This window comes from Neofelis nebulosa, chromosome 10 (genome assembly GCF_028018385.1).
Source record: "Neofelis nebulosa isolate mNeoNeb1 chromosome 10, mNeoNeb1.pri, whole genome shotgun sequence".
In the NCBI taxonomy this organism is placed as follows: Eukaryota; Metazoa; Chordata; class Mammalia; order Carnivora; family Felidae; genus Neofelis; species Neofelis nebulosa.
Genome location: NC_080791.1, coordinates 63,103,071 through 63,129,491, shown reverse-complemented (window position 1 = coordinate 63,129,491; position 26,421 = coordinate 63,103,071). Strand labels below are relative to the sequence as shown.

The 26,421-nt window shown below is 46.6% G+C and overlaps 3 protein-coding genes across 10 annotated transcripts in view; 1 reads left to right on the top strand and 2 right to left on the bottom strand.

Moving 5' to 3' along the window:
- The window catches only part of FHIP1B (FHF complex subunit HOOK interacting protein 1B), a 32,421-nt gene extending 12,310 nt beyond the window's left edge, over nt 1–20,111 (top strand). Inside the window, exons 5-13 of one of the 5 annotated variants that reach the window (XM_058688031.1) lie at nt 98–184; nt 375–542; nt 4,087–4,166; nt 4,431–4,636; nt 5,020–5,799; nt 8,248–8,426; nt 8,584–8,746; nt 11,197–11,385; nt 17,779–20,111. In XM_058688031.1, the coding sequence (XP_058544014.1) occupies nt 98–184; nt 375–542; nt 4,087–4,166; nt 4,431–4,636; nt 5,020–5,799; nt 8,248–8,426; nt 8,584–8,746; nt 11,197–11,385; nt 17,779–17,855 (1,929 nt within the window). In that variant the 3' untranslated portion in view covers nt 17,856–20,111. Of the gene's footprint in view, nt 1–97; nt 185–374; nt 543–4,086; nt 4,167–4,430; nt 4,637–5,019; nt 5,800–8,247; nt 8,450–8,583; nt 8,747–11,196; nt 11,720–17,778 lie in introns of those variants that run through there. The other 4 variants (XM_058688030.1, XM_058688033.1, XM_058688029.1 and 1 more) reach the window with 4 other exon arrangements.
- C10H11orf42 (chromosome 10 C11orf42 homolog) lies at nt 11,847–17,012 on the bottom strand. 2 transcript variants are annotated; one of them, XM_058688034.1, is made up of 3 exons: nt 16,776–16,934; nt 12,439–13,237; nt 11,847–12,072 (listed from the first exon to the last, which is right to left on the bottom strand). In XM_058688034.1, the coding sequence occupies exons 1-3, from the start codon at nt 16,845–16,847 to the stop codon at nt 11,858–11,860; spliced, it is 1,086 nt and encodes a 361-aa protein (XP_058544017.1). In that variant the 5' UTR covers nt 16,848–16,934; the 3' UTR covers nt 11,847–11,857. The 2 variants fall into 2 exon arrangements, with proteins under 2 accessions (XP_058544017.1, XP_058544018.1); XM_058688035.1 differs by having other exon boundaries at nt 11,947–12,170; nt 16,776–17,012.
- A 1,592-nt stretch (nt 20,112–21,703) lies between the features above and the next one.
- On the bottom strand, nt 21,704–24,908 carry LOC131487382 (olfactory receptor 52W1). 3 transcript variants are annotated; one of them, XM_058688037.1, is made up of 4 exons: nt 24,654–24,908; nt 24,254–24,376; nt 23,507–23,569; nt 21,704–23,390 (listed from the first exon to the last, which is right to left on the bottom strand). In XM_058688037.1, exon 4 carries the CDS (start codon nt 22,833–22,835, stop codon nt 21,873–21,875), a length of 963 nt encoding a protein of 320 aa, XP_058544020.1. In that variant the 5' UTR covers nt 22,836–23,390; nt 23,507–23,569; nt 24,254–24,376; nt 24,654–24,908; the 3' UTR covers nt 21,704–21,872. The 3 variants fall into 3 exon arrangements, with proteins under 3 accessions (XP_058544020.1, XP_058544019.1, XP_058544021.1); XM_058688036.1 differs by lacking the exon at nt 24,254–24,376; XM_058688038.1 differs by lacking the exons at nt 23,507–23,569; nt 24,254–24,376.
- Nucleotides 24,909–26,421: the final 1,513 nt, after the last annotated feature.

The following is a 26,421-nucleotide window of genomic DNA, read 5'->3' as shown; positions in this document are numbered from 1 at the left end:
GCCATCTTGGGGGTGGGGTGCCTGCTTGTACCATTCTATTCCCTTCCAGACAGTGGCCACCTCACATTCTTCCTCCTTCTCTGTTGTACCCCTACAGGTGGCTCACCCTTTGGTGCAGAAGCAGCTAGTTGATTATATCCATAATGGGTTCTTGGTGCCTGTCATGGGCCCTGCCCTGCATAAGGTGAGAGTTATGGGTGGCAAGGCTGAGGGGTGGTGACCCCAATGCCAGGACTAATGTGGGAAGCAGTGGGCTGGGTACTCTTCCCCTTTTCCCTATCTTCTCCTGGTTCCTACTTAGAGCTCGGGGAAAATAACTTAGTACATGTTCAGGGAAGCCCTAAATTTCCAAACTTTCCCTCCCCTTCGTCCAGACCTCTGTGGAGGAGATGATCGCCAGTACCGCCTATCTGGAGCTTTTCCTACGGAGTATCTCAGAGCCTGCTTTGCTCCGTACCTTCCTGCGATTCCTGCTGTTACACCGGCATGACACCTACACCATCCTTGACACCCTCGTTGCCCGTATTGGCAGCAACTCCCGGGTATGGCCCCTACCTCTGTCCTGGCTTACCTGGGTGAGCCTTCTTCTCTCTCTGAACTTTGTTCTGGGAGGGTGTGCCTGCCCTTCTTTGGCCTTTGTCTCCAGCAGTCACTTCAAAGTTAGGTGGCATTTACTTTCCAGTATTAAACTTTTGACCACTTTGGGAGTAGCTCCCTTGCTTTTGTAATATATGAATCTAGAACACATTACTTTTTCTGGATAACTGGCTCCTCATCATGACTAGGGGTTTTGCCATTGTGCTGTACTTGCGATGTAACATTGGCCTGGGGTTCTCTTCAGCTGTGTATTGTACTGTGGCCTGCTGTGGGTGACTGAGATCACTTCCCCAGGTTTTGTGTTTGCTTTGATAGGTGATCCAGCTGCTACTGGTATGCTTAGCTTTTTTCCCCTTTGGATTTGCCACATTTGAAGTGCTGTAACTTGGGGCACCCATCTCCCCACCTACCTACTTAAACATTCCTTCCTCCTGAACATTTTTACTGAATGTTTTACTTACTGTTTTCTCCTACTAAGGATAAGTGGTAAACAAGGTAGGCATAGCTGCTGGTATCATGGAGCTTCCTTCCTTTATACAAACCCATTAATAAAATAATTGCAAGTTGTGGTCACTGTTATGAAAAAACCAAACAGCTATTTAGAAAATAATAGGGTGGTCAGAAACCTTTCTGAGGAGGTGACATTGAGCTAAGACCTAAAGGTCATGAGGGAGTTCACCTATTGAAGAACAAGTGGAAGAAGAGTCTGAGCAGAGGGTGCAGCATGCACAGTACATGAGATGGGGATGAGCGAGTGTATTTGAGGAAATAAAAGACCAGTAAGACTGGAGGTGTAGTGAGCAAGGGGGAGAAGGGAATGAGGTGAAAGTAGAGAGGTAGGTAAGATTCAGTCATGCATGGCCTTGTAGACCATGGTAAGCAGTTTGGATTTTAATCAGTAGAAATATGTATGAAAGAGGAGTAAGTAGTTTCCAATAATAAAGACCCAGAGTCTTTCTAGGGGAATAAAGCATTCATTTAGTCATGAACTTTATGCCATTTATTTAGTTCTGGAACCATTTTTTTGTTTCCTTCTTATAACAAATTGAGGTTCCCTAGGTCCTTGTATTTAAAATAGAAGTTCTCAGATTACTAAAGGTTCTGGAAAACTGTTGAAAATCATTCAGATACATTGAGATACCTGGTAGTAGGCCTCTTGGTAGGTGAGGTTTTGGGATAGCTGTTTTGTGTAGGTGAGGTTTTTGAATACTAAGGGTATGGATGAAGTATTCTACACTGACTTTGATTAGACCAGTGTTTCTGAACCAGGTGCACACTTTAGAATTTGGAAATGGCAACAGCTACAACAGTTTCTAGGGTCCCTGCCTTAGATTTCTTGGATTGTAATATACAGGGCATGTGTATTTTTACAGTATTCCAAAAAGTACTTATGATACGTGCCTGGGTTAATTAGGAATTATTGTCTAAAATCAATAGCAAATAGATGTCAAAGCTTTAATTTTACAAAGATACCAATTTCGCATTATGCTAAAGTTAGACCATGGTCTTTTATCTATTCAACCTGATGGAATGTCCTCTTCGTGTTTTGAGACAGTTAATTTCCTTCTTGAGGTTGATTTTTTTTTTTTTTTTTCCTATGTTGGGCTATCTCCATGTTCCTTTTGTCTTAATCTTATCCTCACTTCTTTGACTCACTCTCATTGTCTTTAGTCTTCAGCATTTGATTTTATTAGTCTTGCATTTGGTCTTCTCGTCTCAGGAGCCTTCATGTTTTTGGGGTATTTCTTCTTGTTTCCTGCTTCTTGGAGGACAAGATTGTTTCTGATTTCAGGTTGCCGGGGCTTTCCTTTCTACTGTTTGGCCTTTTTTAGTCTTGATTCTGCTGCCCTGACTTTGAACTTCTTTAAGCTTGTCTTTTGTGGCTTCAAGTGAATCATGCTGGCTAGTCAGTCTCTGTGCCTGTTTTAGTTTCCCATTGCTGTCATAACAAATCACCACAAACATAGTGTCTTAAAACACACAAATTTATTATCTTACAGTTCTGTAGGTCATACGTCTGACACAGATCTCACTAGGCTAAAATCAAAATGTTTTCAGGGCTGTGTTCCTTTCTGGAGTCTCTAGGAGTGGATCTGTTTCCTTGCTCAGTAGAGTTGCTGGTAGAATTTATTTATTGCAGTTCTAGGACTGAGATTCCCATTTTCTTGCTGGCTGTCAGCTGAGGACCATTCCCAGATTCTAGAGGCCAACCAAATTCCTTGGTTTGTAGCCCCCTTCTTTCATCCTCAAAGCCATCAATGGTGGATCAAGTCCCTCTCAAGCTTCAGATATCTTTTTGACCCAGCTGGAAAAGGTCGTGTGCTTTTAAGGACTCAACTGATTTGATTGTGCCTTCCTGGATAATCCATGCTACTCTCCCCACCTCAAATTTCATAACCATAATCATATCTGCAAAGTACCTTTTGTCATGTAGGGTAAAATACTTACAGGTTATGGAGATTAGGACCTGGACATCTTTGGGGGACCATTTTTCTACCTACTCACAACCTTTTAGTGAGTGCGAATGTTTTCATTGCTAGTTAAAATGGTTATTTAGGGTAAATCTGAACATCCTTGCAAATATCCAAATATGTGAACTGATATCTAATCTCTTTCCCACAGCAGTTGGCTTTTAATCTTCCCACATTTATTTGGTAAATGATGAGCATCTAGACTGTGCAGTGTGCCCTGGCCTAAGACCCAATAGTCGTCTTCAGGGAGCTCTAGGTATACCTGCCATAAGGGAAGTAGAGAGAAAGTGCTGTGGGGATTCAAAGGAGTAAGAGAGTGCTTACTTGTGTCTGTTGTCTTCCACTCTCTTCGCCTAGCCAGAGAAGAACCACCCTTCTTATTTTCTAAAACAAATGGTTTCCTCTATTCTGGACCCACCTATTTTTTCCTTTTCCTGTCAGCTGTGCTTGAGCTTTTCTTTCTTCTACCTTCTTAGAGATACATCAGTGTTGGAGAGGTGACTCAGACTCCATGTTCACAGCCCCGCCCACTTCCCAGCTGGGATTCTTCCAGGTTCCCTCTGGTTTCTTGTTGGTAGGCATTTAGTTACTGTGCAGCCACAGTCTCTGCTGACAGGCATTCACTTAGTTATCATATTGTTGTTGTCTCCTGTTAGTCATTCACTCAGTCCCAGTATTTCCTAGGGTCTTTCTTCATGGGTATTCATTCCATTAAGTACTACTGGAATCTCTGCTGACAGGGGTATGTAACCAGAGAGTCTGCTGACATGTGTATGGTCTGTAGAAATACAGAACGTGACACATGGTTCATTCCTATCTGTGAATAGTGAGGTCTTGCCTACAAAGATCATGTGATCATTTATTTAATACGCAAATGATCATTATGTGCCAGGCCCTATGCACATGCTACTCTAGGAGTGGTTGGTTGGGCCTGGGGCTGGGGGGTTCCCATTTGGTAAACACCTTGGTGGGTAGAGAGCTCTTATGGTGACTCCCTCCCTCCTCCCCCACCCCCCAGCTCTGCATGGTCTCTCTGAGTCTCTTCAGGACCCTACTGAACCTCAGCTGTGAGGATGTCCTGCTGCAGCTGGTTCTCAGGTACCTGTGGGGGCAGGGCTGAGGGATGGCTGATCCTGAACTCTCAAGGCCTTGTGCATTGCTGGGGCGATGGGTTGTATTGGGGTTGCTCATGTGGAGCATGGCTTAGCCATGTAGTTCCATTGGCCTGGCTTAGCCATGTGTTTCTATTGGCCTGATGTTCTTGGAGCCTGTCTTGGCCATGTAGTTCCATTGGCCTGATGTTCTCCCAAGCCCTGTCCTTCCTTCCTGATCTATCCTGTGCTCCTTTTTCTGCTTTCCCAGGTATCTTGTCCCGTGTAACCATGTGATGCTAAGCCAGAAGCCAGCTGTACGTGATGTGGACCTATATGGACGAGCTGCAGACAAGTTTCTCTCCCTTATCCCACGCTGTTGTCGGCATCGTGCCCCTAGCCCACCCCGTCCAGAGCATGCCTCATGGGCACGAGGTGGGCCTAGCAGAGAGGCAGGGAGAAGGGAGGACACAACGGGTATGGCCTGGGTTCTGGGGAGCCTAGCAAGAAGGTGGGGTTTGGGTGCGGGGAGGGAGATGACCATGAGTGGCATTTTCATCTTTGGGGAGGTTGATGCCTTAAATCCACCAAAGAAATTTAGCTTCTGAGCAAAGCTGTTCCTCTTCTTCATTCCAGTCATGTATTGTTTCTATTTTCCATTGTTTCTTTGGTATTGGGGGTGGTGAGAGGGGGTGGTGGATACAGAAAAGCTTAATTTGGAGGGTGGAGAATCAGCTGCCTAAATAGGTCACATTTCTTTGCTGTTTCACTGCCTTCTCTCTTAGTCTCCCTAGGTGCCTTATTCCTCATCCTGGCCCTCTGTCTCTTTGATTCCTCTTATGTTTTTTTTCCCTCTGTAGGCCCTGGAAGCCCGAATGTTGACTCCTCTTCTGTGGTGACAGTGCCCCGGCCCTCCACACCATCTCGTCTGGCCCTCTTCCTGCGACAGCAGAGTCTGGGTGGCTCGGAATCCCCAGCTCCAGCCCCTCGCTCACCAGGGCTTGCTGCATCCCCAGCCTCCAGCCCTGGCCGACGGCCCAGCCCTGTGGAGGAGCCTGGTGAGCTGGAAGACAATTACCTGGAGTATCTGCGTGAGGCGCGCCGTGGTGTGGACCGGTGTGTCCGAGCCTGCCGTACCTGGTCTGCCCCCTATGATGGCGAGCGGCCCCCTCCTGAGCCTAGTCCTGTTGGCTCCCGGACTAAGAAACGCAGCCTACTGCCTGAGGAGGACAGGGACAATGTGGGGGAAGGGGAGGAGGAAGAGCTGGGGAGTGGAGGGCTTTCTGGGGGTACAGGGGAGGGCCCTGGCCACCTGCCCCCTCCCCAGCTCAATGGGGTGCCAGGACCATGGCCTGAGGGGGCCAAGAAGGTTCGTCGGGTGCCTCAGGAGGGGGCTGGGGAACTGCCAGAGAGCACCTCCGAGGGCATGGCAGGACTAGAGGGCTTTGGGCAGGAGCTCCGGGAACTGGAGGTGGCATTGAGCAATGGGGGGGCTGGCTCAGAACCCCCGCTAGAGCCTCCACTACCTCTTGAGGAGGAGGAGGCCTATGAGAGCTTCACCTGTCCCCCTGAGCCCCCCGGCCCCTTCCTCAGCAGCCCTTTGCGGACGCTCAACCAGCTGCCAAGCCAGCCCTTCACTGGTAAGCTACTTAGCCTAGGCCTTCCCCTTTGCGTACTCTTTGCATGTATTCAACATGTTTGTGCTGATTTCTGAGACTTCTTGTCCATGTCATTTCCATGTACTTGCCTAGCTCCTCATCCATTTTGCTTGGATCCCTTCCAGATACATGTCATACTTGGGTCTCTGTGTCTGTCTATGTGTCTTCCATGCTTGTGCTGGTTTGAGTATTAATTTATGTCTGAGCCTTGTATGTTCTATGTGCATGTTCCTCCTCTTCCCCAGTCTGGCCATTTCCTGAGATTGTGATCAGGATGTGTTTGGTGTTTCCTGGTAAATCACGGCAATATATCTGAACAATACATATGGAGGACATATGTGGTGTTCTGTATGTGAGGCATCTGTAAGCCATGCTGTTCCCACCCGTATATTTGTCTGGGTGTTGGGTCTCCTATCAACTTTTCTGTGACCTAGGATCATCTCTTCTGGCGTTCTTCCCCCTACTCTGCCCTGGCCTCCTTTCTTCTCCTATCTCTTTAGAGAAGGACTCAATTTCAGGTTTTTCCTGTTTTCTGTCCTTGTATCTTGTTGGTTGCTATAATTACCCAGTAAGACTTTCTTACAGACTCATCATTAGTAGTAAGGACTGAAGCAGATAGAGTGAAATGCCTCTTTGAGGGCAAATGACAAAAGTGTAGCTCTGATCTCCCCAACTGAGCTCTTTTGGTCTTTCTAAAGACCCTGGAGTCAGACCTGACCTGAGTGACTGGGCTAACTCCTCTTTGTTTTTATTTGAGATCCAGCTTTACCATCCCAGCTCTTATCTGGTTCTTATCCTTACTCCCCACCTCACTCTAGGGGGAAAACAAACAAACAAAATACAGCACCTCTGAGAAGCAGTGTCTAGACACACCTTGAGTTAGTGTCCCTTCATATCATTGACGCGTGTAAACCACTTACTGTGATGCTGGTACCTTGGGAGAACTCAGCACGTGGTAGCTTTTTACAAGGATTGTCATCTTTTGGCTGCAAGGCAGATATAAGTTGACCAAGGTATACCCCCATCTTCTGGTTGTTTGTAGTCAAGTTATTGTGCCTTGAGCAGTACATGTCCTAACTGGGCCTGGGATATGCTGCCATCCTGCTTACATAGCATCAAGGCTTCTGCTCTAGAGTCACGACAGCTCCGTCTTGCGGACTACAGAAAATGTGTTTCCATTTATTTAAGCTTTGCTTCTTCCTGCTCAGTACCATTAGAAGGTGGTATGCAGGTTTTACCACATTCTTGAAACATTAATTGAAGCTGTGTCCCTTTTCTTCTTTGTAAACTCTTCTGAGCTTTTTGAATTTTCTCATGTAAGAAAGTCCCAGGAAATGAGAGAAACAGAAGGACAGAGTTATGGGGTGTCTTAGGACCCTGTTAAGCTAGAGTTGTATGGAGCTAAGGCCAGTCACGTGCATTTGGAGTGGAGAATGTTCTAGGATCTTTTTTGGAATTCATTGCCTCTTTCCCTTCGTTGCTCTCCTGTCTCAGTTCATGGTGCAGTTCTTAGGTTTAATCCCTTTCCCTTACAGATCACTGGTCAGACAGACTGATGGCTCTAGAGTCCTCCTGCTGGTGATCTGGCTCAGTTGAGGCCAGTTTTCCCAGTAGATCATTCTAATCCCTTCTGTTATCCTCTCACCCAGCAAAGAGTCTGTTCTGAGTCAGTTTTCTCTGGCTCTGAACTAAACTTTTTTCTACAAATTCTCTTCTACCTTCTTGGTTCCCAGTTCCTGAACAGAGCTGATTTCTTCTTTGGGGTTCCCAGAGATTTCTCCCCTGTCTTTTAAGTTGGCCTTCGTAGTTACCTTTGTCTTTGTTACAGTTCATTCTTGCTTTCTTTCTGATCCAGGTGTAGTGTTATCCTCTGTCTTGTGTGTAACCTGATTCTTCTTTTGGTTCTAATCACTTTCTTGCTTGTTCTTTCTTCTGTTATGTCTCTTGGGTGAAACTTTTTAAAATACTGAGAGACATTATGTAGTGTATAGTTATTACTGAAAACTTATAATTTGCTACATCTTGGGCTAACTGCTTTATAGGAATATTTCTTTGATCCTTTTAATAACCCTGTGAGGTGGGTATACTTTATTTTGTTAAGTAGGACACTATGCTTAGAGAATTTTGATTCATCCAGCAGCTTAACTAGTAAAGGATAAAGCAGGAATTTGAAACCAGGTCTGTCTGACTCCAGAGCCTATGATCTGGCTCTTCATCCTGAGTGTAAAGCTGGCATGTGGACTTTTGGGTCCACATGGTATCTACCATTTCATCTCTTCCAGATAGGTGATCACAGGATACTTAAATATAACCCAGACACTGACATACAAATGATTTTCATCTAGTGGCGGGGGGTCTCTCGGTTTTGGGAGGAATGCGTGTGATGTGCATTGTGTTCAGGCCTTGTATCCTTGTGCCCAACCTCCCCAGGCCCCTTCATGGCTGTGCTCTTTGCCAAACTCGAGAACATGCTGCAGAACTCCGTCTATGTCAACTTCCTGCTGACGGGGCTGGTGGCCCAGCTGGCCTGTCACCCCCAGCCCCTGCTCCGCTCTTTCCTGCTCAACACCAACATGGTCTTCCAGCCCAGTGTCAAGTCCCTGCTGCAGGTGTGCGATGCATGCATGCATGGGTGCGTCCAGGCTCCATGGTGGGCCAGGCCCGCAGCTGGAGTGACCCTGGGGGGGCTGGGAACAGGCCCAGTGGGATTAGAAAGGACCGTCAGTGTAGAGCCACACAGAAATGTCATGAAGTTGTGCTTCATAGGTGCTGGGTTCTGTGAAGAATAAAATTGAGAGCTTTGCGGCCTCCCAGGAGGACTTCCCAGCACTGCTATCCAAAGCCAAGAAGTACCTCATTGCCCGTGGCAAGTTGGACTGGGCCGAGGGCCCTGCAGCAGGACCTACCCCCCGCCGCTCCGATCCCCTAGGTGAGGCCTACCCCACCACTCCAATCCTCTTCCTACCTTCCCTAGATAGCTAATTAGCCCAGGTTAATTGAACTCTTATTAAGGGTGAAACCTTGTGCCATGAACTGAGGAGTTGTAGAAAACTGAGTCTTGATGTTTGTCCTGTGGCTTCTGGTTACAGGATAAAATACAGTTGTGTCCTCTAAGAGCCAAATCAGCAGCACTAGCAAAAATTGCTGAAGTAGTAAGACAGGCAAGGGGACAGAGTAGTCTCTAGGTTGAGGTATTGTTACAGCTTGGGAACAGGAATGGCATTTGACATGGTTCTTGAGAGATAGACAGGACTTGGGTAGCCAAAGGAGTGGGATGGCTTTTTTCTTTTGTCCAGGCAACAACACGAACTATTTTGTTGGAACAGGGGATTTGGAAGGTGGTGAAACAGTTGGCAATAAGGCTGGAAAGATATGGCCAGAGTTCAGATTAGGTTCTCAGATTAGGAGTTGGACTGGGTAGAAGTTGTGATCTTTTGGGCAGTGAGAACCCACTGGAGGTTCTTAGATATGAGAGTGGAGAGATAAGCATATTAGTTCATGTGCTAAGTGAATTGGAGCCAGGAGAAAATAGAGTCAGGAGGCTTCTGCTGAAATGCATCTGTGACCTGCAAGGCTTGAATTAGAATAGTGGGAACAGGAAGGAAGAATTTGATAACGTGGAAATGAAAAGGAAGTCTTGGCAGAATTTGGTGAATGGTTGTGAGGCACAAGGAGGAAGGAAGAGTTAAATGTGACCATGCAGTTTTAAATCTAGATCTTCCATCCGCAAGTGTCTGAGCATTTGCTGTATGTACTAGCCATTGTCTTTGGTACAGGCTACTCAGGGAGGTATAAGATGAGACCTCTGCTTTTAAAGAGCTGACAGTCAGTCTGGAGAGTGACTAGAGAAATGTCATAACTGGGGAAGCAAGGTCCCAAAGGTGGTGGAATAGTGGGATCCGTTGCACCAGGAAAGGAATAACTTTGGGCAGGAAAAGATTTTTTTTCCTCCTTTTGAGGCAAATGAGGATAGATCAAAGGAGGAAGTGATATGTACCCATGGAGTTGTGAGGTGTGGAGGGAAAAGTCAGGAAATTGAAGTCTTTTATTTGCTAATCAAAGTAGGAAGCAAAATAATATGCTAAGAGCAAGAGAGCAGGGGTGAGATGGAGGTATGAGAGATGTGGGTTGGGAAGACAGTACCAGAACGGTTATTATTCAGCTGTGAGGACCCAGCTGAAGTTCCTTAGCATGATTTCTTCATGTGAATATGTCTTATTTCCATAGTGCTAGTATTGTGTTCACTGTAGAATAAATAAGAGTCTAAGCCCTTGAGCTCACAGATTACTGTATGAGATAGAAGACCTATATATAAACTAGAAACAAGTTATTACAGTACAGTATGATAAAGGCAGTGAAATGGGAAGTCAGTGGAGGGCAAATCAGAGGTTTTTCAGAGGGGTGGGGATAATAAGATTAGGCCAAGGACGATGAAAACAGGGGAGAGCAAAATTAAGGCCTAGAAGGCTACAAAAGCATGAAAGAAGCCTGGAGGGTTCCAGGAAGAGCAGATCTGTGTGGGCACAAAAGCAGGAGTGGGTGTAAAGAGTTTGGAGAAGGGGTTGGAGGGAGCATGTGAGCCTAGTTGTGAAGGGTTCTGAATGCCGTATTTAGTTGGCCTGTACAGCGTACCTCTGTAGCCAGTATTAGAGATAGAGAGTGGAAACTGTAACATGATCTAGAGACTAGATCCCTAGAGTCTAGGCCCTAGAGATGGGACAAAGATCCAGAGACAGGAATCTAGGAAGAAAATTAGGAGAGACAGCAATGTTTTAAATGGTTCCTTTGAGTCTAAAGTGAGGTGAAGTTTGTCTGGCCATGTGAAGTTGCCTAAATTGACATGAGGTGGGAGTAGGCTTTGGTGGATCTAGGAGAGAGACTGGTGGTTGGCGAAGTGATGGCACAGGAGATCAGATTCTGGAGGGATAGTGGAGTATGATGGAAGTGGTAAAGCCCCTGGACTGTGATTGGATATACACCCTGTAGGTGTTGAAGGAGTAGAGGCTGTGGGTCCTGTGTTATAGATAGTTCAGGAGCATAAGGTAAGCCTGTGTTATGGACTGAGGAGATATAGCTTAGTGATGGTAGAATAGCAATTGGAAAGGGAGGAGCAGTTAGAGAGTCCCTCAGGGTGAGAGGGCATGGAGAAGGGGTCTTGGCTGGGAATGAAGCAGTTGTGTTGACTGACCGAGAAGACTAAGGGTGATGGTTGGCTTGGTGGGGAGGCTGGATGGAGGGAAAAATGCTGGGCAGGCAGCATTTTGGTTTTAGAGTCCTAGTCCAGATTACTGTGAACCCAGGGAGGGGGGCATCTCTCAGACCGAGAGAGCATGCCTTACCCCAGCACCTTCACGATCCCTGATACCCATTTATTCCCAGTGAAGAGCCGGAGGCCATCCTTGGGGGAGTTGCTCCTGCGGCATGCACACAGTCCAACCAGGGCCCGGCAGGCGGCACAGTTGGTTCTTCAGCCTGGGAGAGACGGCGCAGGACTTGGCCTAGGTGGGGGCTCCCCTGGGGCTTCAACTCCGGTTCTACCCCCTCGGGGTGGGGCCCCTGAGCGCCAAGGTGAGGCTCTGCGAGTCAAGAATGCTGTCTACTGTGCAGTCATTTTCCCTGAATTTCTCAAGGAGTTGGCTGCCATTTCCCAGGCCCATGCTGTCACCTCGCCTTTCTTGTTGGATACTTCAGAGGAGGGATCTGGTCCTCCTGTCTCAGGCTTTGGGCCCCTCAATCCTTAACTTTCTTCCATGGACAATCAGGGCCTCCAGTGGCCTGGGCTGGGGCCGGGGTATAGGCTCCTTTTTATGTTTGGAGGCAGTGGTAAGAGGACTTTTTAATTTATTTCTGATGAATGTTTTATGGAGAACTTGTTGCAATATGTATAAAAGGGAAATCTCTATTCTCTGCTCATTCTTCTTTCCCACCCTTTTTCTCTGGGGCTGGGGCCCCAGGAAGGTTGTACATAAATAGGAGGTCAGGGGTATTTTCTCTCTTGTGAGGACATTGGTTTTAAGGTTTTAAGGTGCTTCTTACACCGTTAAAGGGTGAGGGGGTCATGGAGCCTAGGGGAAAAAAGTAGGGACTCTTCTCCAGCCCCAAGACAGAAGAAGCAGCATGGGCCCAGGATGGTTTGGGGGAGCAGCAGCTGATGTTTATTGGGGACCAGTATCCCTATGCCGGATCTTGGGGGCCTTGCCCCCTGAATCTCTCGCCTCAGCTTCATTCGTCGCTGTCGAATTCTGAGGACAGACCCTGCAGCAGGGGCAGGGACATGGAGTGCCGGTCGGGGTCCCCGGGGCCCCCACCCTGGACTCCTGGTGCGGGGCTGCGGGGGCTGAAGAGCCAGTTCTCTGCCAGGGTTGGGGATAGTCACAGCTTGACTCATGCCCTGGTCTTTCTGCCTTCCTGGTCCCTCCCTCTGGCCCTCTGCTGTGCCCACCCCCTCACCAGGACCATGCTTCCATCTCACCACCCCTGGCTCCCTCCATCCCCTTCACCAGGATCTGGTGTGGTATTAGGGGTGCTCCACACATTCCTGGGGCACACATTCCTATATTCCCTATGCCCTCTCCCTCCACCAGATCCCATCTGTCTCAGCTTCATATCCCCTAGCAGTACCTGACAGCATCTGGGGCCCCCTGCGGAAGGGGTTTCTGCCCTTGTAGGAGAATCTGGTGGGTCTGCCCTCTGGCCTTTCCTGAGGAGGTGGTGTAGGTGGGGCTGGGGCAGGTGGGGGCACATCAGTAGCTTCAGCGGTATCGGTAGGGGTTGACATGGGGGCCAGAGGTGGCATGATCCCAAGGTTGGGTCTGACCCAGTTGGCTCCATGGGGCAGTGTATCTTTGGTCAGAGGCTTCTGTGGTCCCAGCACTCCTTTGGGCTGCAGTGAAAACTTGAGGCAGGAGAAGGCAACAGGCAGGGACCGTTGTAACCGGAGCAGCTGGGGCTCTTGGGCTGTAGGCAACAGCCCCAGCTGCAGCCAGGAACAGGAGAAGACCTGGTAGATGACATAGATGCTGTGGGTGCTTCGGAGCCAGGGAAGATTTTGCTGTAGGCTCACCTGAGCTGGTGGCAGCAGCAGGAAGGCCACCTTCTTGCGCAGACCACCCATGTGCAGGCGGATCCTGCAGGGCTGCCCATCCAATATTCGCATTTCTTCATAGGCTATCTCTTCCCGGCCGTTTGGTGAGTATTCCCGAGTGCAGTGGGCAAAGGCACCCTCAGATCCTACCTGCTCCAGGAGGTTTGGTAGTGGCCCTACTGGTTGTAGTGCCCGCCGACCCTGCCGACTTGGTAAAGCCAGGCGAGTGTGGGCTGGTCGGGACTGCTTCACTAGCACACCCAGTAGGTCATAGCAGGCTGCATCCGACAGGAAAGGTACTGCCACTACGTTGGGCCCAAAGCGCTCCTCGATAACCTGCAGATGGCCAGTTTATAGGTCAGGGACTGAGTTAGGGTCAGGAGTTACCTGGTAGCCTACTCTAGATTGACCCTCCTGCTGTTCCCTGTGCAATTATATCTCTACAATGTGCTCGGACGGGTTCCTACTTATTTCCTAGTTCTCTCCTGTAGCAAAACCTTGAATATACTATGTGCCAGACCCTGCTGGATATTGGGAATACATAAAAGCATGAAATTTTGACTTTATCCTATTATAGCCCGGTCTGATGGAGGAGACAAATATGTACACAGTAGTCAGCTAAGTAAGATAATAGAGAACACGGGTGTGGAGGAGATGGGTAGTGATTTAACAGCTTTTTTCTTTGATAGAAGAGGATCAGAGAAGGTTTCTAGGTGGTAATACATGAGCTTTGAAGGAATCAGCTAGGTAGGAGGATGGTCAATCCAGGGAGAGGATACAACCAGTTTAAAAACCAGAATTTATCAACTAGGTGGGGCACATTCAGGAACACGTAATTTCATTGCACTTAAACATAGGGTATGAAGAGGGACAAGCACACAGCAACTAGACTGAAAGATCTTGTTTGTATGCAATGTGACAGGAATTTGGTCCTGAGGGCAATGGAAAACCACTTGAAGGGCTCTGGGCAAGAGGGGAAAGATCAGAAAGGCGCTTTAGAAAGTTAATTTTGAGCAGGAAGACAAAATAAGGGGAGAGAAAGATCAGTTAAGAGTATTGTAATACTGCAAGCAAAACATGGTGAGGCCTTCAACTAAAATAATGGGGGAAGATATTTAGGTTATGGAATTAATAGAACTTGATCACTTTAAGGAATGTGAGAAAAGGAATCCTGAAGGATTAGTTATTAGATGATTGATTGGGTGGGTGATGTCATTCACCACAAATGGGTACACAGAAATAGGTTGGAATGACCGTTCTTAAACATTTTCTGTCCTAACTGCAGGAGAGAGTTCCTTTAGGGATTTGAGGCCTCATCTTTGAAATGCTGGTTCTTCTAGTACGCTTTCAGGGATTCTAGTTCCTCTAGGTTTTGTCCTTCTTGTCTTGGCCTTTTTTGGTTTGGTTAACCCAGTTCTGGAAAGTTTAACTTCATGACCGACTGGAAAATCTTGTACGATCCTTTCTAGTATTTGTACTTAGATGTGATCTCAACTCATCAAAGATACTGCTAGCTCAGACTTCTGGCTCTGTGGTCTGCTAGCCAGTACATAAAATTCCTTGTTTGGATCCCTTTCCTGTTTGAGACCTGTTCTGTTTTCAGAATAGCATTTTTACTATGTTCTACTGCCCTTCCTCAGCTCCCAATTCTCACATGCCTGTCCCCTGGCCTTGCCCAGTTTGCCAGCCTTCTGGTAGAGTTCATCAATGATCCCTTATGGTCAATCTGTTTTTTGCTACATAGAACTGTTTTTGGAAGTGCTGCCCCATAGCATAAGAGGAGGGAGGGTCGCTAACTGATCTAGTTGTGTCTGCACTATGGACAGGCTGAAGTAGCTTGAAAAGTACTGTCCTTTGTCACCTGGCCAGGGAAATACATGGTGCTTTTTCTTTTTTTTCCATTTGAAATACTAGTGTTTATCATGGTGCTTTTTCTTAATCTGCATGGAAGAATTTCCCATAATTCCTCTTCTTTGCTTCATTGGGACTGAAATACTTTATTTTTGGTGGGGGCATCAGGCTGGAGAACAGTTCTCTGAGAAGCTCTGAGAAGGGCCAGTTGGGTTACCAGGGGTGAGAGCAGAGCATTGGTGGGTTGGCATTTTTGTTTAGAATGTTCTGCCCCATGACAAAGAAAGCATAGTGACCAAATATAACTTCAGAATCCTACCCTAGCTGCTCCTTTGGTCCCTAGGATCCTATACAAATAAGGCAAATAGGAGTGTCTCCAGGAGGTACCTCTTTAGTGGGATTTTGACATTTAAAATACCTATTCTTATGGTCCAAGTTTCTGATCAGGTGAATCCCTGATTTAGCTGGAGGGTTTTTCCCAGAATAGACATGAATTTGCCATGGTGGGGAGGTTTATAGGCTCTTTTTCTTACCCTTGAGGCCCCCAGTGGTTATCCTAAAATAGGGAAAATAGGGCACTCAGTTCTATGCTAGGGGGACTGTTCTTTGTAGAGTCACCATGTGAGACCACTACCTGTTCCCACTGCACCTTTACTTCTGGGTAAAAGTTCTGTGGAACATAGAAGCCTGCAAATTTAGATCTCCCAGGGGCAGCCTGGGAAAGTGAGGTTGGAAAACTTTCTTCCTGGGTATACCTCGGCTGGTATGAATTCTGAATGAGGAGACTTCAAGCCATATTTTGGTTAGCTGTATGTTCTACAAAGTGCGCTATAAACTATCAGTTCTGGAGAGAGGAAACCAGGTTACTCAGAGGTGTCCTGCTCCTTGAATTTGCCACATATCACCAGTGATTTATTGTGTATCTCTACTTTGCCTTTCCTGACAATTTTCCATTTAAATAGGGAATTTTTCTGATGCTCAGAGATGTAGCTGTCTGCTGGTTGATGACTGCATTTACTTTCATCGTAATGAAATGCTTGATCTTGTTCAGGACCAACCTGCTGAAGCTAGGTACTCTGATATTTGTGAGGGCCTTGGCTCTCCTGTTTCTGCTTCCCTGGGAAGCTGACCTTTGTGGTGAGCTCCATTTCTAATGGGAGCTATATCTATTAAGGCTGTTTGAGTCTAGTAGGCACTACTTTAAGATGGTTGTTTTAAACTTGATAGAAGGGCTGCCTTCTATGAGTGCTTTAAATTCACTGTCCTTCAGATTATGTAACCAGAACCTGATCCCTAAATTCTCCAAGTTCAGAAATTGTGGCCATCTAGATTTGGCAGGGGTACTTGCAACTCAGAGCTGACATCTGCCTGCTCCTGAAAATCTCCATATTTGGCTCAAAACCCAAATTTCCCATTTTGTGGATGTTAAGGTGGAGGGGGTATCTGTGAAGAAGTCCAAGCTTTTTTAGAAAGCTTACAAGGCCCTTCATGATCAGCCTCTGTACCTCTTTGACCTCATTTTCACCACTACTCATGTGAACTCTGCTCTACAGACTATTTGCAGTTCACAAATATGCAATTTTTTTAAATCCTCTCCTGGCTTTTGCATATGCTGTACTTTTAATTATACACTGTTCACTCGCTCACCCACCCACCCACCTGCTCACTAACTCATTTAGGTGTTTATTAAACATTCCTCTTTCCTCTATGTGAGAATAATTCCGACTTGCCTAGCTAGAACGTCACTCTCTCCAGGAAGCCTTCCTGACCTCATAAGTCCTACCCTGACTTAGCACTTGTCTCTGTTCTCAGAAATTCTTACTGCCTTTGAAGGAACTTCTTGCTGTTTTTTGCAATTGTGATTAAATTGGAGTGTGTACAAAGCACTTAGTACAGTGTCCAGTGTGTAAGTAAGCACTGAGTAAATATTATTATTATCTTCAAGCTACCCACCACTTCCTACGCATAAGTTGCTCAGACCCATCTAGGTCACACTTTGTTCCTTTCTCTTTAGCTCTCTTACTTTATCCTTGATGAGGGTCCAGGTGGCATCGGCTTCATCCAGTGTCAGCAGGTGGGGGGTACCAACCAACATGGTGGGGTATGGGAGAGGTTAGGCAGGGCAGTGGCTGCTGCAGGAACCCCAAGCTGCCCAGAGAGGTGAGGCCCCAGGCCTTAGGCTTTGACCTACTATAGCATGAGGTCATAGAGGTCCTACTAGATAATGGGGCTTTGGGTGAGGGGAGGGCAGTCACTTTCCTAGCCTCACTATATGCACAGCATGAGTCCATACCCTTGAGTCACTTATCCATTCTCCTCCTTAGGGTAGGAAAATGCAGGGGTGCTTGAGTGCATTTGTGTGTGTGTGTGTGTGTGTGTGTGTGTGTGTGTGTGTGTGTGTATGTAGTTCTTGGTCTGAGTTCTTAAAGGAAGCAGAATCAGGCTTCCCCCTTCAGCAGCCTTATTGAATCAATTTGCTGTGCTGCCTTATTAGCTGCAGGTGACTTCTTCATGAGGTTGGATAGGGGTCCTGGAGGACACACTGGAAGTATAGATCAGGACTTAGACTGAGAACCAAGCAGTAGTTCTTAACCTTGGTCATACTTTGGAATTACCTAGGAGCTTTAAAAACTATAGATGCCTGGATCCTACCCCCTGAGATTCTAATTTAATTGGTCTGGAGTGTGCCTGGGCATCAGGATTTCTAAAAGCTCCTCAGGCAATTCTGATGTACAGCCTAGGTTGAAACCCATTATTAATGAGTGGGTTACAATTGCAATGAATACCAGGTGTATGTGTAGGAGGGTGTCATGCTGAGTGGTGACAATGTGGAGGATAAGAATCTAATTGGGACAACGTTGCCTTAGTAACTGGAGAGGACTTTCAGGAAGCCAGAATTACCCAGGTAAATTTGAGGAAATTTTTCTTCATGCACCACTCCATGTCCTAGGGAGATCTGTGTCTGTTTGGCACTTACCTACTGCAGCCCTAATCTATGTGTGATTTCCCCTTGTGTCTCTGTCCAGAGATCTCAACCTGGTGTTTGCTGGAGAAGAAGAGTGTTTTTTCCTCAGAGAACCACCACTCTGGAGAGCCTTTCTAGTAGCTACTCTCTGACTCTGCCTCTTATCTGTCTAAAGAGTCTTCTCTTGAGTCCCTTTTGAGAGTCTCCTGCATGCCTAGGAAGACCACTTCTGTTTGGGGAGCATCCTTTCCTATGCTGGCCCAGCATGTAGAGCTGTCCCATAAAGTCGGTCATCGTCTGAGCTGGCTGAGGTATGAATATGAGGCACAGGGCATGGTCCTACATGATGTTACTGGCCTCAGGGTAGGTTAGAGCTAAGGGTATATATGGGTGCTCGGTCTTTAAAAAAAAGTTTGGCTGTGGGCATGGGACTGCGCTCCAGGAGAGGAATTAATATCAAATATCCCATGTTAGAAGCTATGCCAAACACTCTGAATCTGTTATGTTGGTTAATCCTTTTAGTAACCTCTTGAAGTAGGTACTATTATTTCCTCATTTTACAAGTGAATTAAAAGGCTCAGAGAGGTTAAGTAAATTAGTGCAAGGGATACACTGAGTTAATGGAGGATCTGGGATTCAAGCCTAAGTCAGCCTGATTCCAGCTTTTAAGTTAAAATTTAAATGGTAGTCCCTTTTTGGTGAAGGGAGAAACTGCTGTGTTCCTTCTGCTCTTGAGTGTGTGGTGGGAGGGCGCCTGCTCCGTGGATGTTCAAAGTGGTGTAATGAAAAGGAAGTGGGCAAGGTGAGAGAAATGCTTCAGAGACCAAACCAGAAACCCCAGGCTCCTTGTCAGGACAAGCACAACCAGATCTCTTCCTCTAGTGCCCTCTTAGCCCTATACCAGGAGGGATTATCTGGTATAGCATAGTTGGCACCTCTGTTCCCTCCAGAAGGGAATCCTGAGTGAGGTAGACAGCAGTGGGGAGAGAGACATACACTAGGACAAGGCACACAGATGTGGGGCAATACAGACAGTGCAGGGAGGCAGAGATGCAGAGGTCCAGAGACAGGAGTTCCTGATAAACACGGGTATCCAGATCCTGATGGGGTTCCAGAATGAGAAGGGGGTGGAGGGTAGGGATAGGGATGATGGGCTGTTGGTGAAATGTGATAAGAATTTCAGATTCTCATCAGGGGGGCTCAGAGGGAAAATTGGGTACAGATGAACTCTCAGCCAGAAGCCCATATCTTCTGTTTTGCTGATGATCATGATTCTTTAGGCTCCCTGCATTCCACACTTTCCTACCCTGACATTAAGTGAGACTGTATTTCCCTTTGGCTCAGAGTCTGAGACTGAAAGTTACTGAAGGAAAATAGATGACAACTGAGTGCTGGATGGAGTTGATGAGCCTCAGGACTGGGCTGTTCGGGCCATAGCCTGCTCATGGGGTTGCCTCCAGTGTGGCACATTTGGGGGTTTCCCTGGACACAGATCATCTGCAACGTATCTGAGTGGCGACTGGACCGGACAGCATGCGAAGAGAGGGGCTGGTTATTTAGGGAACATGAGGTTCTCTGCAAGAGACTTCAGGGCAGTATAGAATCGTGTTAATAGCGAAGACTTCTGAGGGATAAAGAGCCCTAACTTCTCTCAGGCTATAGGGATAAGTGTACAAGTCCCAAATCCCTTATTTGAAACCTCCAGGGACAGATGTGTTTTGGACTTCAGAATTTTTCAGATTTTAGAAAGGGAATATAGTGCCTTTATTGTATATAAAGGAGTACTCCACTGAGGTTTAGGACAGTGCCCTATAATCAAACACATCAATATTTCTGCAGCTAAATGTATGAATATTCACACCAAGTGAAATACATAAATACTATAAATACCATCGTGATGTTTCAGGTCAGGTTTTTGGCCAAAGTTATGAAAAAAACATTGTTTCTTCAAAGATTTTTATTTTGGAATTGTGGATAAGGGATTATGCGCTTAGAATTACTCTCAGGTTTTGTGAGGAGTAGGGGATTGCCGGTAGCCTTCTGAACACATCACATGGTAGGTATGTGTGTGCTCTCCATCCAGACAAAATACTAATGTCCAAGGGTGTGGATTTTTGGCTTGAAGAAAGTTCTTGCAATGAACAATGCACAACCTTGGACTCAGCTGTGCTGGGGAGCTGTGCACAACCAGAGAATGAAGGTGCCTTAGACAAGAGGTTTCCTGTGGTGGGAAGGTGACAGAATTCATTGCTTGTGAACATTGGCTGCATAGGATTTCCCTTTTTCATGTACCAGAGGGGAGAGGCAAAAAATGTGTGCGTGTGTGTGTGTGACACAAGACTGTCACACGTACATTTCTTTATAATAATGTTGTAATAAATATCTTACTGCATACATCTTTGTTCACATCTCTAATTATTTTGTCAGGATAGATTTATCAAAGAGGAATCCCTAAGAGAAGGATATGGACATCTTAATGACTCAGTTCCAATCAGGAATAGAATTTTGTCATAATTATCCACAAAATCATTGCCTGAGGAATTTTTTCAACTCAGAACTTCATGAAAAAGATTAGTCTTGAGAATGACCGAGGCCACAAAGGAAAACTGTCGATCTTCTCAATGTGACAACACCTCTGAAAATCACGCAGAGCTTCTGGGCTTTCTCTTTAGCTCCTTGTTAGTGAGGACCTGGTGAGACCCCATGTGGCCCTGAGAAGATGTCACCTGCCTTTTCAGATTTGCAGCCGCCTGTTCTGTGTGCTTTCCCGTGGTACTTGGTCCAGCTGTTTGTGCTGAGTGGTTAGCATTGCACTTGGCTTCAGGTCCTCATGGCTGACTCCAATACCTGCAGTTATGATAGTTTTCCCAAAGAGCTTGGGTCTGCCTGTGCAGCCTGCAGCTTTCCATGACCTTCTAAAAGTGAATTCCTGCTTTTTGTCTGAGATTATATTCATTCTGGGCTCCACGCTGGTGTGAAAGATCTTTTGCACAATGTCCCTTCCATTGTAATCTTAGCTGAAGGTCAATCCCCTGTTACACCATGTGTAATATCTCTATTCTCTGGTAGCCACAGCAGTGTGAAATATTCCTATACCAACATCCTGTGCTTCTAGTGATGTTGGCCAGTCCAAATGGGGGTGCTGATATAGATTTTATTTGGGAATTCAACATTCTTGGCTGAGGATGCAGAGAAGAGCAAATTGGTAAGAGACCACAGTGACTAGACCTCAGGCAAACAGGTAAAGTGGCTACAATGATTTCCTGGGATATCAGAATTTCTTTAAAAAATTTTTTTAAGTGTTTATTTTTGAGAGAGCATGAGTGGGGGGTGGGGTACAGAGAGAGACGGAGGCACAGAACCTGATGTGGGCCTCAAACCCACGAACTGTGGGATCAAGACCTGAGCTGAAGTCTGATGCTTAACCAACTGAGCTACCCAGGTGCCCCTCAAAATTTCTTTAAGTTGGACCTCTGGCTCCTAAGGGAGAGTTCTAGCCATTAATTCTTGAGATATTGACAGGAGAGTGGAGGTAGGGGAAATAGACCCTAACCCATGAGACCAAGGGGATTCTCTGAACTAGGAATGGCCAATTTTGGGACCCCTATCTGGACACATTATCCAGATTCTCAGAATGTGGGGAATAAGCCTGTAACTTCTTCCCTAAGGACAGAATCTGGTTCCAGGAATGAAGAGGGCTTTGAACCCAGAAAACTACCCAAGCACTTTCCTCCAGAGGCAGCTTCACTCTTCCCAGGTCCCCAGGTCTAGAATCAATAGAGGAGCTTTTGTGTGGAGACATGGGCAGACTTAGGTTAAAATAATGGAAGGGGTGGGAAAGGAAGTTTTCTTTAAGTTAAATCTTGTGTACTATGAGCCATGGTAATTCCTGATTTTATTTTCCTGCATGGTAACATGTAGCCCCCTGCCTCCTGCCTCCCAAGCAAGATATGTGGATAGACCAAAGTCTGCAGATGCTAGGGATATGTGTTGTAGAGGCTTCACAGCAAATAATTTATTGATTATCACAGTCATATGTAGACAGTGGGACAAAGAAGACATAATCCACACCTCCAGGCCCTGGACTCTTCTGAATATTCCTTCACCTCCATCACCAGGCTCCATTGTTTTTTGTTGTTTTTTTTTTTTTGCCCATTAGAACTGGCTTTTTCTGAATGTGAAGATTTCTAGGAGTCGGTCCCTGATTTGCTTGGTGCGGACCCCATAGATGAGTGGGTTGAGGGCAGGTGGCAGCAGCAAATAGATATTAGAGAGAAGGATGTGTACGGGCTTTGGGACAGTGTGACGACCAAAGCGATGTGTGAGGTAGGAGAAGAGACCAGGTACATAGAAGGCCAGAATGACACATATGTGGGAACTACATGTGCCAAAGGCCTTAGCACGGGCCTCCTGGGTAGGCAGCCGCAGCACAGCATGAGCAATGAGCCCATAAGAGCCAGTGATGCCCAGGATATCTATACCAGACACAGCCAGCGAAAGCGCCAGCCCATACAAATTGTTGGCCCGTGTGTTGCCCACCACCAGTTCTACCACCGCCATGTGTGCACAGTAGGCATGGTCTATGGTCTTGGCCTGGAAGTGCTCAAATTTCGCCACCAGCAGAGGGAAAGGCACAACAATAGCCACAGCTTTCAGTGCCAGTGCCAGGACTACATAGCCTACACGGGCTTTGGTGACTAGGAGAGGATAGTGCAGTGGACGCCCTACTGCCACGGCACGATCACAGGCCATGGCCAGCAGTACACCAGATTCTACAGCAGTCAGTGCATGAACAAAGAACATCTGGACCAGGCAGGCACTGTATGGCACAGGCCGGGGCCCAAGCCACAGCACAGCAAGCAACCCTGGGGCTATAGATGTAGCTAAGCCCAGGTCTGTGGCTGCCAGTGCGGCCAGGAGTAGAAACATGGGCTGCTGCAGTGTGGAATCTATCTGCACCAATGTCAGCAGTGCTCCATTGCCCAGCAGGGCCAACAGATACATGGGCCCGAAGACCAGTGTCAGCCAAGCCTGGGCAGGCCCTAGCCCTGGAATGCCAGTCAGCATGAAGAAGGTTGGGCGTGGGAAGGTGGAGTTGGAATGTGGACCTTCTGCCATCCTGTGGAGGGGGCAAAGCTTTAGGGTTCATGGGGGCATGACCCCTGAAAGGGGAAGGATAAAGGGAGAGATTTTGGGGGGGTATCACAGTGGCAGAGACCCATCCATGGAGTATGTGTAGGGGTAGTGCAGGGTTGGGGGACCACAGGGTTATACCTTTGGTTGGGGGTTTTGACAGATAATCAAGGTCACTACACTAGCTTGGATGGGAGAATCCTTTGTGCCTGAAAGCCCATGAGTGTCATAGGGGGAGACCAGGGGAGACACTGGTCATGAGGAAGGAGGGCCTCACTGCTGCAGTGGCTGGTACAGTTGGAGGTCAGCTGAGAGCTGTGGCTGAAAGATTTTCTTCCTTAGGATCTAAAGTAGAGTCCATCTCAGTCTCTGTATGATGGGGAGAAAGCCAGAGCTGGTTGGGTATCAGGCCCCAGGCTGCACTGTCCTTGACTGTATACGCTTAGGCAGAGTTTCTGGGCCTCAGTTTCCTCAGCTCTACAGTGGGGGTGGGCACAGTAGTTGCAGTGTTGTCCATCTTTAACATTCTGGGCATCAGCCCTGGAGAAGAAAGTAAAGAGAAAAGGAGAAATAGGAGGGTGAGGAAGATGGGACTGAGTGGAAATGGAAGCCTGATGTGACCAGAGAAAATCTGGTGGGTTTTGGGGGGTGCTTACATTATTTTTAACTTGATACTTAAGTAGTAAACTTGAACACCAGCTGGAGGTTTGAAGTTGGGCCTAGGAAGGAACAGAGAAAGAGAGAAATGGCAGCAAAGAAAAAGGAACTTCTCTGACTCCCTACCTTCCTCATGATCCAGAAGGGGGTCCCGCTAAAGTCTTGTTTCTGGGGTGCCAGAGGGAGTGGAGGTGACAGAGGGGGAGGAAATGGCACTCAACCCAGAGTAGCAGCCATACGTGGAAGAAGCATCTCTGACGTTGGAGGAGGCAGGGTGAGTAGAACTGATTCCACGCAGACTCTAGCTTACTGAAGATTAATAAACATGGAATGGATAAATGAATGAGGAGGAAAACACCAGCAGAAGACTTGACTGGAGAAAAAACCTGTGCACTGGGTGTTGGCAGCTTCTCTTCACCTTGACCAGTGCCTATGGGGCCCTTTATGAAGATGTTCCACTGGCTTCCCTCAGGGCCCTTACCCCTCCCACCTGTGCCACATTAACTCTTCCCTGTGCTGCCTCCTTGCTCTGTGCTGACAGGTAACTTCAGGAAGTAGAGCAAGGAGGCAGAGATGGGGGCAGCAAGGAAAGAAACAGACTCCCTGAAGTCTGGGGAGAAGACCTTGCTATATTCTTGAATAGCATGCGTCCCCCTCTGTTGTAATTACTTCTCTCTCTCTCCCACTAGGCTGAGTTACAGGCAATGCTTCTTATTAGCCAGTATCTCCACTGCTCATCACAGTACCTGGCATGTCGTTGTCCATGAATATATATTTATTGCTTTTATTTGTGTGACAGTACTGCTGGCCCAAACAGCATTTGTTTGCTGACCAACATGGGCTCCTACAGTTTCAGGAGCCTTAGGTATCTATGGAGATGAGAAAGAAAGACATACCATCAACCCCGAGTCCACTGGGTATGACTCTGCTCTAACGAGGCAGAGCCTAAAAATCACCACGTTATACAAAATAATGCAGGAAAAAACAGGACTTGCGGGAAAGGTGGCAGTAGGGCACAACATTCCAAAACATCACCAGTGACACATTTAAAAAAAGGATAGGACCCTAATCAAAATGGTGGCACTGTTCTACATATGTTACCTGGTTAGAAAACACAAAAACACACCAGTAACTATGACACATTACCTTGAAAAAGACAAGGAGTTTTCCTTGTGGAAACATTAGAAGCAGCTTGTGAATAACTGAGAAACGGTAGAAGGGGAGACTACGGGAGTCCCCCTTGTCTGTGGTTTCGCTGCTGCAGTTTCAATTGATTGCCCGCTGCCATCAACTGCGGTCTGGAAGCAGATGATTCTCTTTCTGACGAATCGTCAGAAGGTCATCTGTAACCTAACGCCACGTCACAATGCTGCGTCATTCCCCTCACTTTGTGTCCTCACGCATTTTATCCTCTCACGCATCATCACAGGAAGAAGGGTGAGTACAACACAGTAAGATATTTTGAGAGAGACCACATTCACATAACTTTTATTACAGTATTTTGTTATAACTATTAGTTATTATGGCTAGTCTCTTGCTATGCCTAATTTATAAATTACACTTTGGCATAGGTAATGCATGTATAGGAAAACACGGTACAAGGCATACCTCGTTTTATTGTGCTCCGCTTGATTGCGCTTCACAGAGCATGGTTTTTACAAATTGAAGGTCTGTGGCAACCCTGCTTCTAGGAAGTCTATCGCCATTTTTCCAACAGCACTTGTTCACTTTGTGTCCTTGTCACGTTTTGGTAAATTTTGCAGCATTTCAAACTTTTTCATTATTTAAAAAACTTTTTTTTTAATGTTTATTTTTTATTTTTGAAAGGGGGGAGGGGAGGGGCAGAGAGAGAGAGAGAGAGAGAGAGAGAGAGAGAGAGACAGAATCCAAAGCAGGCTCCAGGCTCCTTCGCTGTTAGCACAGAGCCCAAGGTGGGGCTTGAGCCCATGAACTGCAAGATCATGACCTGAGCTGAAGTCAGACACTTAACTGACTGAGCCACCCCGGGCACCCTGCAAACCTTTTCATTATTATTATATTTGTTATGTTGATCTGTGGTCAGTGATTACAACTCAATGAAAGTTCGGATAAGTGTTAGCACTTTTTAGCAATAAAGTTTTTAAATTAACGTACTCTGCATTTTTTTTTTTTTAGACCTAATGCTATTGTACACTTACTAGGCTACAATACTGTGTAAACATAACTTTTATATGCACTGGGAAACAAAAATTCATTTGACTCTATTGCTATATTTGCATTAACTGCGGTGGTCTGGAACTAAATCGGCAGTATCTCTGAGGTATGCCTGTGTATGTAGTTTGGTACTATCCATATTTTCAGACATCCACTGGGGATGTTGGAACGTATAACCTGCACATAGCAGGGGACTACTGAATCCGAAATTGGGTGGAATGTTCTAACACCAGATGTGAATGAGTGTGGTTCATAACCTGAGTGGTGATAGGTGTTTTAGGTGTGTGGATGTTGGATTTTCCTTTGCTGCTATGTTCAGCAGTTTTGAATGCAGTTTTGTGCATTCACCTAGTTTCTGGCAGAGGTAATCATACAGTAAACAAATATGAAATTCACTCAGTTCCAACTTACTCAGTTGCCTAATGTAGCAATTGGTTGGAACAAATTTGCTCTTCAAAACCAGCTTTATAGCAGATCTGATTGAATCTGTTTTGTGCCTGGCCCGGTACCATATGGTGAGGATACAATGGCAATAACAAGGCACTGCTGCCCTCAAGGAGCTCACTGTCTAGTGGACTCAGTGATGCAAACTGTTGTTGGAGGGCTACTTTAGTCATTGCATTCATTGAGGTTAGTATCAGATATGGTGGGAGCACAGGGAAAGGAGCCTTTCCCTCTTCTCTGAATTATAGTAGTGACTGCAGTTTCCTATGTGCAGGCA

Excerpts from the sequence above, each read along its gene's own strand:
- C10H11orf42 (XM_058688034.1), bottom strand. The coding sequence starts at position 16,847 with ATGTTGGTTGGTACCCCCCACCTGCTGACACTGGATGAAGCCGATGCC. Across the intron at positions 13,238-16,775 it reads GGACCCTCATCAAGGATAAA|GTTATCGAGGAGCGCTTTGG; the intron begins GTAAGAGAGCTA and ends GGCCATCTGCAG. Across the intron at positions 12,073-12,438 it reads GGGGCCCCAGATGCTGTCAG|GGTCTGTCCTCAGAATTCGA; the intron begins GTACTGCTAGGG and ends CCCCTGCTGCAG.
- LOC131487382 (XM_058688037.1), bottom strand. The coding sequence starts at position 22,835 with ATGGCAGAAGGTCCACATTCCAACTCCACCTTCCCACGCCCAACCTTC.